This window comes from Urtica dioica, chromosome 3 (assembly GCF_054948205.1).
Source record: "Urtica dioica subsp. dioica isolate 48M chromosome 3, U.dioica_male_clone48M_v1_H2, whole genome shotgun sequence".
In the NCBI taxonomy this organism is placed as follows: Eukaryota; Viridiplantae; Streptophyta; class Magnoliopsida; order Rosales; family Urticaceae; genus Urtica; species Urtica dioica.
Window position 1 is genome coordinate 44,719,840 of NC_142758.1, and position 15,235 is coordinate 44,735,074.

The 15,235-nt window shown below is 36.6% G+C and overlaps 1 protein-coding gene across 1 annotated transcript; it reads right to left on the minus strand.

Annotated features, from left to right (window-relative positions):
- Positions 1–12,782: 12,782 nt before the first annotated feature.
- On the minus strand, positions 12,783–14,672 carry LOC149403059 (uncharacterized). The gene is made up of 4 exons (XM_089608615.1): positions 14,630–14,672; positions 13,668–14,270; positions 13,465–13,568; positions 12,783–13,007 (listed from the first exon to the last, which is right to left on the minus strand). Exons 1-4 carry the CDS (start codon positions 14,670–14,672, stop codon positions 12,783–12,785), a joined length of 975 nt encoding a protein of 324 aa, XP_089464741.1.
- Between the last annotated feature and the right edge of the window lie 563 nt (positions 14,673–15,235).

A 15,235-nucleotide genomic window follows, 5' to 3' on the forward strand; every position in this document is an offset into this window, starting at 1 on the left:
GTAACCTAGTTTGGTGTAACGTCACCTATGTCTCGGGCTCACAGACAGTGAAAAAGAATTCACTATAAAGTAGTCAAGAGTACAAACATGGACTTATATGAATAAAGCAAATAAACAATGCCCTAAGTCTATTACGACAAGCGATTACCAAGTCGGGGACTCCACTTGAATTTGAGACCCATCTCAACTCCACTCTTCAAGCAATCTCATATGCTTTGAAAACTTCAATGACAATTTGCGTGAACACTTTGATCACGAACCACAAGAACCCACAATCTCACAAACACTCAGATTCAAATGTGTGTTTTGAGAAATACTCCGCTAAAGATCAAAATACTTAGTTTCTCAGTCCGCTGATCGAGCATGTCTAAGAACACTAAATATTTTATCAAAAGCGTCAAGAGGCTGCTAAGGTAGAAGTTCGACATTTATAGTAGTCCAACCCAAAAGGATGCACCTATGTCTGCATCACGGGGAGCTTTGCATAGCTGTACTCTTTTTTTTTTTTCCTTACTGAGGTTTTTATCCCATTGAGTTTTTCCTAATAAGGTTTTTAACGAGGCAACATGAACACGTAAATGTATCAATGAACATCCCAAAGAGTGAGTGTTGTAAATAATTTGTATGCTCATAAGTAAAAAATATGGGTAAATAATTAATTACCCTACACCTAACTTATTGACTAATGTACACAAATTTTCACTATAAATACATGAGTATGATGAAGGGAAAATCCATCCCAATTTCTACAATTCACTCTTTCATTTTCTCTCTACAATTTACTCTCCATACTTCTCTATTCTCTCTTCTAAAATTTCTACCTTATAAGTGTTTAAAGAGTTTTCGATTTAAGTTATTCCTTTGGTTTTCATATATAATATATATATATATATATATATATAAATATAAATATAAGGTAAAGTCCTAAGAAACTATATACAGCTATATAAGCACTATTCACTCAAGATATTAGTTGCAAATAAATTGCTAGAGGAAGGCTTGACCTCATAGTTGACTTCTCAATGGATATTACTTCTTTAGTTTTTATTTTGAAAATTACTTTGTTGATTTTTTGCCGATCACTTTCAGAATATGTATATATATATATATATATACATACACACACATAAGGTAAAGTCCTAAGCAACTATATACAGCTATATAAGCACTATTCACTCAAGATATTAGTTGTAAATAAATTGCTAGAGGAACGCTTAATCATGAGGTCGTTGTGGGGTTAAAGAAATAGGTCCACCAATCACCAATTCACCATAGATCGCAAAAACTTTATATGGTCATGAAGACCAGCTAGCAAAATGAAAATATATCAAAGACTAATTATGGAGCAAATGGTACAACAAACCATGCTTATTTTGCTGGCCATAGAAAATAATTTAATTTAATTAATTTATTTATTATTAGCGTGGGACATGAGAAGATATGAGTTAGAGAGAGACCCATGTGGGTGTTTGGTCGGCGTCTTCAAAAAAGAAAAAAGAAAAATCAAAAGTGGTTCTAAATGCACATGTTTAGTGGACCTAAATTATTATTATTTATCCTTTTATTTTCCAAGTGCTTCATGATGATCCTTGTAACATGGATCCTAGGCCTAAGTTATTGGTTCCAACGACTTGTACTAGTGTATGGGTACCGTGCCACAATTGTTTTGAGCTGTCACGTTGTGACTATTAATTTATTTTGGAAAAATAGAACATTAGAAAACAGAAGATAGCTTAGATTCAAATCATGCGCAAGATTTTGGTTAGAAGCTTCCATAATGCTTGTGCCTCAACTACTCGGCATAATGGACCGTGATTTTTATTTTATTTTATATGGTTCTCATGAGTTTGAAATATATATATATATATATATATATATATATATATATGTATGTATATATATATATATGTATGTATATACATGTATGTGTGTGTGAACTCTTTTTAGATATATGTTAGGTATATGTAAGTAGAGTTAAAGACGGAATTAGAAATATAAATTAGAGGACATGTACTTTAGAAATACAAATGTAAAAATCAGTAAGGTTAATTTGTAAAATTTTAAGGTAAAAAAGAATTAGTAGAAAATTAGCACTATTACATATACTACATTAAAACACATAGATTTTAAGACGTTCTCAGATTGGCTTTTCATGTCGTTTAAACAATGACTTCAATAAACGTTTAAAGTCATTTTGACAATGACTTAAAAATGTTTACATAAAATATTTTGAGTCAGACTTTAAAAGTTTGTATGATTGTAAAACGTTTAAATAATGACTTAAAAATATATTTTAAGTCATTTTTATAATGACTTTATAAATCAAATATTTATTATAAGTCATTTTATAAATGTCTTCAGACATTACGTCTTCAAATACCTTCTTTATAACGGCTTAAAAAGGAATTCATAACTTCCACGTATACAAATAAATTTCACCTATGATTTTTTGCATTTAATATTTTATAAGAATTTCACGTATGAAAGGGTTTTCATTCCCATTTTAAATAACGTTCTATCTCTCTCTCTCTCTCTCTCTATATATATATATATATATATATATATATATATATATATATATATATATATACTCTGTTTAAAATTATAAGTGAAATTGTTTAAAATACAAAGCATTAAATTTAAAATATTGTAATTGTATACTTCTATGATTAATTTTTAATCAAAATAAACCAATTTTTGTATTTGAATTGGAAACTGTGATTCGGTGTTTTTTTTTTTAACTATTATGATTCCTTCTTGAATTGAAACCGTCAAATTCATTTTCATATATTCTTCTTTTCTTTTCTTTTTAATATTTCCCCCTTTTTGAGAGAAGTTGACAAAATCCTAGCCTGCAAAAATGCAATATGCGCCTCTCCAAACATACACCAATGATGAAGAAGAGCACATCTCAGCCGTGGTGAGCTTCACATAGTGTCTTAGGCGGCAGATCAGGTTCATAGCCTTCATGATGAGCATGGCGCCATGAGGAGGTGGATGTGGTGAGAGTTGGGTCAGGCCTGTAGGAGGATGCACGCCCAGACCACAGGGATGACTACGTAGGCCACCGCAAAGAGGGAGATGAGGGTCGGGATTTGGGTGAGGCCCGCGGGGAGGAATTCGTTGGCGTCGAAGCGGGCTTCGAGGTTGTAGATCTCTTTGCGGACCAACATGGAGACTTGAGGCCGGGGGCAGAACGCAATTGGCGAAGAATAGGCTATAAAATAGAAAAAGGGAGGTCGAGTCAGCGGTCGAGCACGCCAACACCTAACGACTATCTTTGTCAAAAGGTAAGGGTGTTGTGGTGGTTTTTTTTTACATTTGATAACTATCTTCAGCTATAGTTGATTTTTGTTTCTTATTGTTGATTTTGAATGTGAATGATGGACAATTGTGGCTATTTACTTTATGAATTCATGTTTCCAAAGGGTTGAGCCGGTTTAAGTTTGAATTAGTTTTCCTTCTTGTCTGGATATGGAGTATTAAATTTTGAGTTATTCACGAGTATAAACATTTGGTTCTTCAGATTTCTTGGTTTTTTTATAGTTTAGAATATCCATAGTTAGTTTTTATTTGGATTCATCTTATACTAATTGTAATCAGAGAAGAATTTGAGAAAAAGGTTATCACTCTTATTCACGTTCATGATGTATATATACACATACATACGCTTAATGTACAAGAAATAAGTAATTAGTAAATATTATGTAATCATCCTAATAACTATATGATAATCTCCCTAATAACTATGTAATATTCTCTATAATCTCTATCATAATACTGTAATATTCTAATATTCTATAACACTCCCCTGAAGCTGGAGCATAGATGTTAATCATGCCAACCTTGTTACAAAGATATTTGACCCGAATCCCATTAAGCGCCTTTGTGAAAATGTCTCCCATTTGATCACCTGTTTTTACATATGATGTGGAAATCCAGCCTTGTTGAATCTTCTCGCGAACAAAGTGACAGTCGATCTCAATATGTTTTGTTCTCTCGTGGAATACTGGATTGGATGCAATATGGATGGCAGCTTGATTATCGCACCATAATTTTGCTGGTAAAGTGATGTCGAAGCTAACTCTGTCAATAATTGATGTATCCATATTATCTAACAAGTTCCTTGTGTCATGGCTCTGTACTCCGACTCAGCACTGGATCTTGACATCACATGTTGCTTCTTGCTCTTCCATGAGACCAAGTTTCCTCTGACAAAGACGCAATATCTAGTAGTCGATCTTCTATCCATCTTGGACCCTTCATAGTCTGCATCTGTGAAGCATTCAATTTGAGTATAACCATGATTTGAGTATAAGATCCCACGTCCTGGTGCTCCTTCCAAATAACATAAGATTTGCTCTAATGCTACCCAATAGTCAACTGTCGGAGACGCCAAGAATTGCTCAATATGCTTATGGAGTATGCAATGTCTGGGCGAGTAAGGTGAGGTAGTTCAACTTGCCGACCAATCTTATGTACATTTCAGGATCATCCATTGGTTCTCCCTCTTTCCTAAGCTGGATGTTGGTAGTCATTGGAGCACTGCAATGTCTGGCACCATTTTTCTGTCTATGAAAGAAAATCAAGTACATACTTCCTTTGCGATACATTTTCTGCTTCTCGAGATTTAAACACCCAAGAAGTATTTTAGCGTGCCCAAGTCTTTTGTTTGGAACTGAGTGTGGAGGAATGCTTTGAGAGACGAAATGCCAGTAGTATCACTTCCTGTAATTACTATGTCGTCAACATAAACAACTAGGAGAATGACATCATCTTTTGTGTTCCTGAAAAATACGGTGTGGTCATAGTTTCTCTTTCAAAACCCAAATTGATCAAGGGTCTGGCTAAACCTTCCAAATCAAGCACGAGGCCTTTGTTTTAGTCCATACAACTCATTTCAAGACGACACACACGGCCATACTTCTCTTGAGCAACAAAACTATGAGGTTGCTCTATATACATTTCTTCATGTAGATCTCCGTGCATAATGCATTCTTAATGTCAAGTTGGTGAATGTGCCAATCATAAGTTGCATCCAAGGAGATGAAAATTCGGATATATGTCAACTTGGCAACCAGAGAGAAGTTATCGCAATAATCAACACTGTAGGTCAGGGCAAAGCCTTTGGCGACTAAGTGGGCCTTCAATCGAGCGAGCATGGCATCCGGATTCATTTTGACCGTGATGACCCATTTACATCCAATTTCCCGTTTCCCTGAGGGAAGAATAACCAGCTCCCAAGTACAATTGTCATCTAAGGCATTCATTTCCTTTGTCATTGCTTTCTGCGAACCTGGTTGATCTAAGGCTTCACGAACAAGTTTTAGAAATTACGATGGAGTCAAGGGATGAAACAAAGGCATATGAAGAGGATGACTAAAGATTATATGAGATAGATGGGAAAATTACATTGTTGTTTACCTTTGCGCAACGCGATGGGATCATAGGTCGAATGTGGATCTGATGACGAAGGACCCGGTGTAAGACATGTCACTGGAGGATCAATGAGCGTGTGTGGTACTGTGCGGACACGACGAGTATAGATCTTGATAGGTGGTTGAGGAGGAGAAAGTGGTTCAACACTGGGATCAGGTCCAGTGGTTTATGTGGAGTCAAGTGCTAAATGAGGGGAGGCCTGCAAGGGTGATGGAACATCTGGTGAAGTAATGGAATACACAAAAAGATCATCATCCTTAGGTGGTGGCAAGGCAGGTTTCTCAGGTGTAAAGTATGGTAAGTGTTCCAGAAAGGTGACATCAATAGATACAATATACCTTTAGAGACTAAGACAGTAATATCGATACCCTTTTTGAAGACGAGAGTATCCCAAGAACACGCATTTTAAAGATTTTGGATTTAATTTTGTGAGACTAGGACGAACATCCAGAATAAAACATGTACTACCAAAGATTTTCGGATTAATTAGGAACAAAGGCTTTTGAGGAAACAGTGTTTTGTATGAAATCGCACCTTGAAGAATAGACGATGGCATGCAATTGATAAGAAAACATGCAGTAGAGATGACATCAGCCCATAAACACTTTGGAACACCTGTTTGAAATAGCAAGTCTCGTGCGATTTTGAGAAGGTGTCAATTTTTGCGTTCAGCAACACCATTTTGAGATGGAGTATCAACACATGATGTTTCATATAGGATGCCACTTTGGTCATGTAATTTTGGAATTGACTAGACATGTATTCTTTGACATTATCACTACAAAAAGTGTGAATAGTGATATTGAATTGAGTACGGATCTCAGCACAAAATGAACAAAAAAATGAAAATAATTATGAACGAGTTTTCATTAAAAATAGCCAGGTTACACGAGAAAAATTATCCACAGAAGTGACAAAGTATCGAAAATCTGGTTTGGACTCAACAGGACAAGGACCCCAAACATCTTAATGAACTAACTAAAACGGAGCGCTAAATTGCTTATTGAGACTTGGACTTAAACTAAGGCGATGGTGTTTAGCAAATTGACATGACTCACAGTCCAATGAGGAAACTGAGCAAAAATGAGGACAAAGTAGCTTGAGAAGAGGAAATGAATGATGACCTAAACGACAATGTTCTTCAAGGGCAGATATGACGCTTGGGCAAGCAATGGATTTGGATGTGTCGAGAATGTAGAGACTTCCAGATTCATGTCCTTTACCAATAGTCCGTTTCGTCATGAGATCCTGAAAAACACAAGAGTCGGGGAAAAATAAGATTGAGCAATTTAATATTTTTGTGAGTTGGCTTACGGAAAAGAGATTAAAAGATAAGTCGGGTAAATGCAAGACATGGGATAATGACAAAGAATGAGTAGGTGTGAAAGTACCAGAACCAATAACATTGGAAGGAGATCCATCGGTTAAAGTAACCGTGGATGCGGAAGAATGAGGTGTAAGGGTGGAGAAGAGTTTTGAATATCTTATCGTATGATTTGTGGTACCAGAATCAATGACCCATTTGGAGGACGAGGAAAGAAGACACGCATTTGGATTACCTGATTCAGCAATGGCAGTGACAAATGGTTTTGAGTTCCTTAGTGATTTCTGGTACTCGGAAAATTTGGCATACTCATCAGCCGGGATACGAACTAAGTTGTCGGAGGATGAGGATGCAACATGAGCCAAATGGTTCTTCTTTAGATTCTTGTACTGAAGCTTTTTGCACTCTTGTATGGTGTGGTCTGATTTCTTGCAATAGTTACAAGTGATCGCGGCAGTATCTTTAGGACGAGAATAAGAGTTCTTTGAGCCTAGGAAAGTTTGAGCCATACGTGTTTCGAGAAAGTACGGCTTCCTCTCACAGGATTAGGCGAGGTACCATCTGTGCGAAGAACTTGGAGAGAGGAAATATCGGAGCCAGAAATGATCTAAGACCTTGCAGTGACAAAGATCGGAGAAAGTCCCACAAGAAAATTCATAATGGCCATTTTCTCCTGCTGTTGCTGCTGAACTTTCACATCAGCGGTGAAGGGAACCAACATGTTGAGTTCTTCATAAGTCTTCTAGAACTCCATAAAATAAGAAATGAGTGATTGGTCCTGTTTTTCAGCCAGTAGAAGGGCGTTGCACACATCGTACATGCGAGAAAGATTTCCTTTTCCATGATAAAGGAAGTCCGAATACTCTATTAATTCTTTGACAAACTTGCAGTCATTAACAAGACCAATTACCTCATCGCCAATGGAGTTTTGGATTTGTAGAAAAAGACGAGCATCCTCACGAAGTCATGTAAGTCATGATTCGTCACTCGGGGCTGAGTTAGTAATGTGATTATCTTTGTTGATACTTAGGAGGAACAAGGAATTGTCTTACTCCAATCGAGGAATTTTGAACCATTCAGCTTGTCGTCTGTGATCTTCGAGAAGACGGGCACCATCTCCGATACACCAACAAGTTTCTGTTCAGCCATTCCGATAGAGATAAAATTGGTAGCAACCCGGAAGCAGCGGTTTGTTGAGGTGATTCGAGATTGAGACGAACGACACAAGAATGGAGGCAAAAGCTTCCGTCGGGAGACCAAAAAAATACTGAAATAAATCAGTCGAATTGACTGAGGAGAGGTAGACAAAGCAAGCGGGAGCAACGAAATCGGAAAACGACGGCGACAGCAGGCGCGTGGACTACACACGCAGCGGAGGACGATGGGCGCGTGTGGTGGCGCGTGGGACGGTTTCTAGGTCGCCGATCAGCACACACTTGGTCGGAATTTGATGCTCGGTCTATTTAGAAGGGTGGTGAGATTAAGAGGTAAACAAAATGAGTGATTTTGATACAAAACTCAAATATGGAAATAAGAGTTTGGAATTTCGGGGATTTTCTAAGAAAAATAGAGGTGATTTAGGACATTTTTTTTTTAGAATTATAGGAAGGCTAATTTCATTGCTCTGATACCATGTAATCATAGAAGAATTGGAGAAAAAGGTTATCGCTCTTAACGTACAAGAAAGAAGTAATTAACAAATATTATATAATCAGCCTAATGACTATATGATAATCTCTCTAATAATTATGTAATATTCTCTATAATCTCTATCATAGTACTGTACGTAGTATTCTAATATTTTGCTTGAATGATATCGAAAGGCGAAGTTTCTTTAAAAACTGCATTCACATGAGATTTTTATTTTAATATTTGTGATGTTTCGTTTTAGGAATCACATATTCATCTTTAGCGTTTAGGATTCAAAATATACATTCTGATTATTTATGTGAAATCTCAAATTTTTTAGCCTAATAAGAAAAGTTAAGATTTTTTTTTTTTTTTTTTTTTTGGTTTAGTAACTTTAATTTTTTTTTAATGGGGTGACAATCATTATTTTGTTTTTATGATGCATGTTTTAGTATTTGAAAATTTAATAATCATGGCATATATATAGATATGTGGGTTAGTCCCTAAGGAAGTAAATTTTCCATTCTCATTCATGTTATGATATGTACGTATATTATGTATTTATATAGATAGTTATTCCTTTAAGTGTACGAATATTTTTAGGGATTAAATAGTTACTTACGTGGTCAAACTGAATGCTATTGTATAATTATTATGTTAAAGAGAATTTTGGTTACGTGTTAGCAATCCGAATCTTTAGTTATTTTTTTTTAAATAAAAATAAAAATCCAAATCCTAATAGATTTTATTTCACGTGGTTGTTTTCACAAAGCCCAAAAAAAAAAGCCTCAACCTTAGCACATGAGAACCCTAGTACTCCCAAAGCCCTATATATAACCTAAGCCAATCTCGATTCTTTTTTTTTTCACGTTTTATATTCTTTCAACCTCACACTCGCCCTCTCTCCAAATTCTTCAAATCCATCATCGTTCCTTGTGTTTTTTGCTTCTAAAAGTCTCAAGAAACAATCATCTACATCCCCATCAAGGTATTCTCTTTAGGTTGTTTTTCTTTGATTTTTGGGGTTTTGTTTTTTAAAAATCGTTTCATAAAACGCTTATCGTAGTTTCAAAACTCGTTTCTTTAATCGATTTTTTTGAAAAAGCTAGATTTAAATGCCTTCTATCTAAACCTTAATCGAAAAATATTTTTATGAAATACAGAATATTTTTCGATTATTTTTCAAATCAGTACGTAGACCTGATTCGCAGGTCTGGCCTATTTTCGATTTTCAGACTTTAAAACGTTTACTGTGGATTCAAAAATTATGATTTTTCATTGATTCTTTTTGGAAACTCTAGTTTTACATTTCTTATTTTTAAAACTGTAATCGAAAAATATTTTCTTCTTGTAAATAATATTTTCTGATTATATTACGATAAGTGCACAGACTTGTATTCGCCCTGATTGTTTTTACAACAAAATGTCTTCTTATATATCTACAAAATTCGTTTTGACCTAATTTTTGTACACGACCTAGTTCTATATGTTTTTGGTATCTAGTCCAAATTTTAGAATTTTCGGATGCACACATAATATATTTAGAATAAATTCCAAACAGTGCGCAAAATCGTTCCAAAACAGTTTTTGTTTTTAAAAAGACTAAATATTGCTTTCTTATACTTTTGATTTTTATCAAATAATCTGAGCATATTTTTTATATGCCTCTGAAGTACGAAGTGTTCCAAATATCATTTTTCTTTTACTTTAATTTTTATAGATTTATTTTTCAAAAATTTATTTTATCGACCCTAAGGGTATTTTCGTAATTTTACACCTTCAGCCGAAATTAAGAAATTTCCGTAACCTGAGTTGTCTTTAGAACTCTTTAACAGAAGCTTAGTATTTTTTTCGTCGATTAGGTTCTGAGCCGCTTAGCTTTCCCGAGCCGTCTAGTTTTCCCGAGCGGTCCACGACCAACGGTCGTACTTTTCGAAACAACGGTGAGAATAATCTCACTGCAACACGAATTAGTTCAAAACTATATATTAAGTATTATGTGATCTGAAGTATTTATGTGTTATGTGAATTTTTGTGTGTGCGATTGTTCGGAATGTGTTTGATATGATATGACATGACGATATGTGAGTTTATGTTATCTTATGCTGTGCATTAGAATATCTATAGCACGTCTTATTTTTTCTAGCTATGTTATCATATATGTTTATATCTTATGTCGCTCATGCTTTTAACGTAATAAATAAGATTAATAAGTTAAAAAGTAAAAGAGTCGTACCGCCTCGAACTACGGAGGCAACTAGAGGAATTTCTCGAGCCGAATTACGGGCTCACATAGAGAGTTCCTCATATGTTTATTTATGTGACGGGGCGTTCTATGGGAGGTCGCAGCCCCATGGTTCGTTTCCAAAGTGTACACTGAAATCGGTACGGCTACTCTAGGGGACCCCCGAATTAAAATACGATAGACTTTTAATAGAGTTTCTCATGTCACGGTTAAATTTAAAATACTAATAACGGTTCATACATTTTATTTTACTGCTTATGTTTTATGAGTTATAGTTATTCTCCCTGAGCATTAACTCACCCTATATACATACGTCCGTGTTGTAGGTAAACAACATATGAACACATGAAGAGGGTGGATCAGCGGCGGCAATAGCAAGATGGGTTGGGTTATGGTTTCCATTTTCGAAAATAAAAGACTTCGGCTTTGCTTTCCGTTTTTAAATAATCCAAACCCAAGGATTTATTTTTCATGGTTTTAAGTTACGCATTTCAATTCCGTTAAAGGTACTTATGACTTTCGTTATGGTATTATCCACAATGGTATTTCTGTGGTTTTAATTTCGATTATGCAACTTCGATTGCTTTTTTGTTGTTTTAGTTCATCAAATTTTTAAACGAAAATTTATTTTTAGGTCATGAATTTTCAAACTTTATATTTCAAGTTATGTTTTTAAAAAAAGTTCCTCAAATTTTCTAAAAGATTAAAAAGTAAGATGAGTAAGACGGTCCGAAAAGTCATCATAATTTGATTTTGATTCATTTATAATTTTTGTTTAGTAAGTACATATCACCAAAAAGTAGAATAGGCTATAACATGAACTTATGTGTTATTTTTTTTTAGCGAAGATTTTGATTGATATGAGAAATCGGTATGCTTACTTACTAGTGTTTTTATTTTGTTATTGTTGTTATTTATCTATATTTCATTTCATGCGTGCATATGGTCTTAATTATGCTTGACTAATTACTATTAAACGTGCAGCTCTTGGAATTTGATGCCTTTTTCCCAAGGATCGAAATACCGTTACCGTTATCGTTCCAAGTTTTAGAATTTACTGGTAACCCTTGGTACCGTAAAAGAATACCGGGGAAAGCAGGAAAAAGGAAACCGGTACCGTTGAATTTACCGTTACCGTAGAGGAATACCGTCAAATACCGTATTTACCAAGGGGAATCCAGAAAAGAAATATACAAAAAACATACAAAGTACGTATGATAAAATTCATTAAATTAAAAATAGTGTACAATGTTTCAACACATTACCAAATTACAAACACAACAAAAACTAAGTTCAATAGTACAAAACAAAATGATAAAGTTCAACACAATCCACCAAATACTATAGTTCAACAAATTCAACATAAAAGGAATATAAATGACTACTCATAGTGACCGTATGCAACGGTCGTACAGTAATCATACCAACTCATGTAATGAGCACATGCACGAAATTATTGTCCAAGTGATAGTCGTACTCATACTGAGATGAAGCAACAAACATGGACTGGAGGGGATAACCTGGAACTAGTCGCACCGTCTCGGGAGCTTGACTTGATGGATAGTAGTCCTGGTTGTAACTGGAAGACCCGTCATCATAAGAAGACTCCGTGCCTTGACGACCAATTGATACCAATCCAAAGTTGTAGGAAAAGTCATCAACGTCATTGCTAGACATAAATTACATGACATCATTCATACCTCCGCCCTGAACTCCGCCCCCGTATCCTGAATAAAAAAATGCGGGATGATGAAGACGATCATAATCTTTTTCCGATGGTGCGTATCCAACTTGAGTACCGCCGACATCACCATATGAACCTCCAGCACTAAAGGAACCTCCAGCACTAAAGGAACCTCCAGCCCGATATGAACCTCCACCACCTCCCCTTGATCCACCTTCACCTCCACCTCTTCCGCTTGACCTACGACTTGAACCTCTGCCATTTGAATCCGAACTGTCTCCGGATCCGCGTTGAGGTTGGACGTCCTCGTTAAGCACTCGCTCCGGATCAACTCCATGCTCTCGAGTCGCTTTAGCTACTGTCGGATCCGGGTTCTGGTTGACGTCGTCCATGTGAACTTCGTCAATCCAGCGGAGCATTTCTTCGTCTCCCTCATTGTCATTCCCCGAGCGTTTGAAAGCTCATTCGATGATATCCAAAAGATCCATCGGGGTGAGGTTGTTGTGGTGAATCCGAGTTATTTCTCGGAGCTGCAACTTCATGTTGTATGAGCAGAAAACAAGCTTCTCGAGTCTGTTGTACGCTAGACGGTTCTTTTGTTTTGTGTGGACGAGGGCAAATATACTCCAATTCCTCTCATAAGCGGACGCGGATGAAGTTTGTGATAAAATTCGAATGGCCAACGTCTGTGAAGTCGGGGTCCAATTTTCGTAACACTCTCACCACTCACCTGTAATCATGTGACATAAATCATATCATGTCATTCCATACCATTCCATGACATAGTTAATGTATACAATTCATCTCACAAGCTTACTTGCACAAAGGGTGTCTCGTGCCGAAATAACACTTCTTTGTGAGAAGTCCCCTCGAGCGTCTCGAAATACGATTAACTGTAATTACAAAATCAAATAAGACTCATATATTCATAATGTGATATACCTTGTAAGAATTTATACCTCTCTCCCAAGAGTTGCCCCATCAAGATCCGGATGCAAGAAAGAGTTGCCCCATCAACCTTTGTGACAGTGGTCATGTGAGTATTGTCACGGTTATATCCTGGTTAAACATCAACTTTGGATTTAGGAAGAAAGCTGCAATGTGTAGTGGATGCTCCATTTGAGTACTCCATATGTGGTTTACAATGTCGACGACCCATTTCTTCCCACTCATCGCTTCCAACTTCTTTTTCATCTCATGGAAGACATAGTATAGTAATCCCATCGTGGGATGCACCTCAGTGTCCACTAATCAAAGAATGGTGTACATCGGCTCGAATATGGCACACACATCGTCCACCGAATGTCAAAACCTGGGGTTTAAACAAGTCTCGGATATGGATCTACCTGTAGGTGTTGCACTCAATTTGGAATTATCCCACCATTGACTACTGAATATCCTCCTCAACGCAGCTCTCTTCTCTCGGAAACTTCTGAGAGCTAGATAGTTTGTGGCAAATCTTGTTGCGCCGGGACGGATGATTTCACCTGGGGATATGTCCCGTAACTTGGACAGCACAGTGCTGTGGTTGTAGATGAACTTAGTCGCATCCCTTGCTGCTTTGAAAGTCTGCATAACACTATCTCTCTTCCCAATATCTTCAAACATTATATCTAGACAATGTGCGGCGCAATTTGTCCAGTACACATTGTACTTGTGTTGTAATTTCAAACCGGCACTCCTGCAGTTCGAACCGTTGTCGGTCACAACTTGGACGACATTGTGTCTTTCGATTTCTTTGACCACTGACCTCAATATTCTGTAGATGTACTCCCCTGTTTTCGTATGCTTGGATGCATCAACGGACTTTAAGAACACCGTTGCACTAGCACAATAAATCATAATGTTGATGAAGCTCAATTTAGTCGGCCCCGTCCAACCATCAGTGAGTATGGTGCATCCGTATTTTACCCACTGCTTCTTTTGTTCTTCAATGTAGTTCTCCGCGTCTGCAACCTCCATATCGAGGTACTTGTTATGAATTTCATACGGTGATGGTATAGGAACATTAGGACATGCAATATGCCAATATACATCACGTTAACGTCTCAAGAACACATGCGGTGCGACAATATGGAAATATAATTAGTGATCACGAATTGAGGATTACCTAGATCTTGAGTGGTCGCAATCATGTTATTGAACTCATGCGAGTTCGCCTTACTCACCGGCTCATGTTGGTGAACAAAGAATTTTGTTATAGATCTTCCGAGCCACGTTTTCTTCTTCGGCTCCACCATCTCTTCAATTTTTTTTGCTTAGCACTCGCAGACTTATATAATGACGGAGCAGCTGGTGGAGATTTTACCGTAGAACCACTGCCGGTCCCCGACATCATTCGAGCCTCTCATTCTGTCTGAGCCGCCTCTTGTCTTGACCTCTTCATCACTGCTCGTAATTGAGCTTCGTAGTTTTCTTCGTCTGATTCTTCCACGCCAACATTTTTATTCAATGTCTTGCGAATCGTAGAATCCAACGACTGTTTCTCCTTCTTTTTTACGACATTGCCTTCAAGTAAACCTCGCATCTCTGCTTGTACTTCAGGAGGGATTTTTTCACAGAATCTGACACTCTTGGTTGGGTCTACATGGGCTAGGTGGTTTTTCACTCTCGTGATGCCGCCGCCTTCTATAATGTGATCGCAAAATATACACTGGTGGGCGCTACTTTTTCCGAGCACGGGTGTACAATACCTCCTAACTGGGTCGGGGGCCGACATTCTTGTAAGTTGTAACCTACAAATTAACAAATCACCTTTAGTAAATAAAATTAAACTAACAATCATGAATCATATTCACAAACTCTTAACATATTTCCATATCTAAATGAAAATTTAAAATAATTCATAACAAAGTTCAACATAACCATAATAATCACTACTAATAAAAAAAATTACAAAAAAATTATAAACATG

What these genes read in the sequence shown, in the direction of transcription:
- LOC149403059 (XM_089608615.1), bottom strand. Translation starts at nt 14,672, where the DNA reads ATGAGAGGCTCGAATGATGTCGGGGACCGGCAGTGGTTCTACG. An exon ending in GGACCGGCAGTGGTTCTACG is followed by an intron (nt 14,271 to 14,629) that starts GTAAAATCTCCA and finishes TGGAGGTTGCAG; the next exon opens with ACGCGGAGAACTACATTGAA. An exon ending in AGAAATGGGTCGTCGACATT is followed by an intron (nt 13,008 to 13,464) that starts GTAAACCACATA and finishes CCGACTTCACAG; the next exon opens with ACGTTGGCCATTCGAATTTT.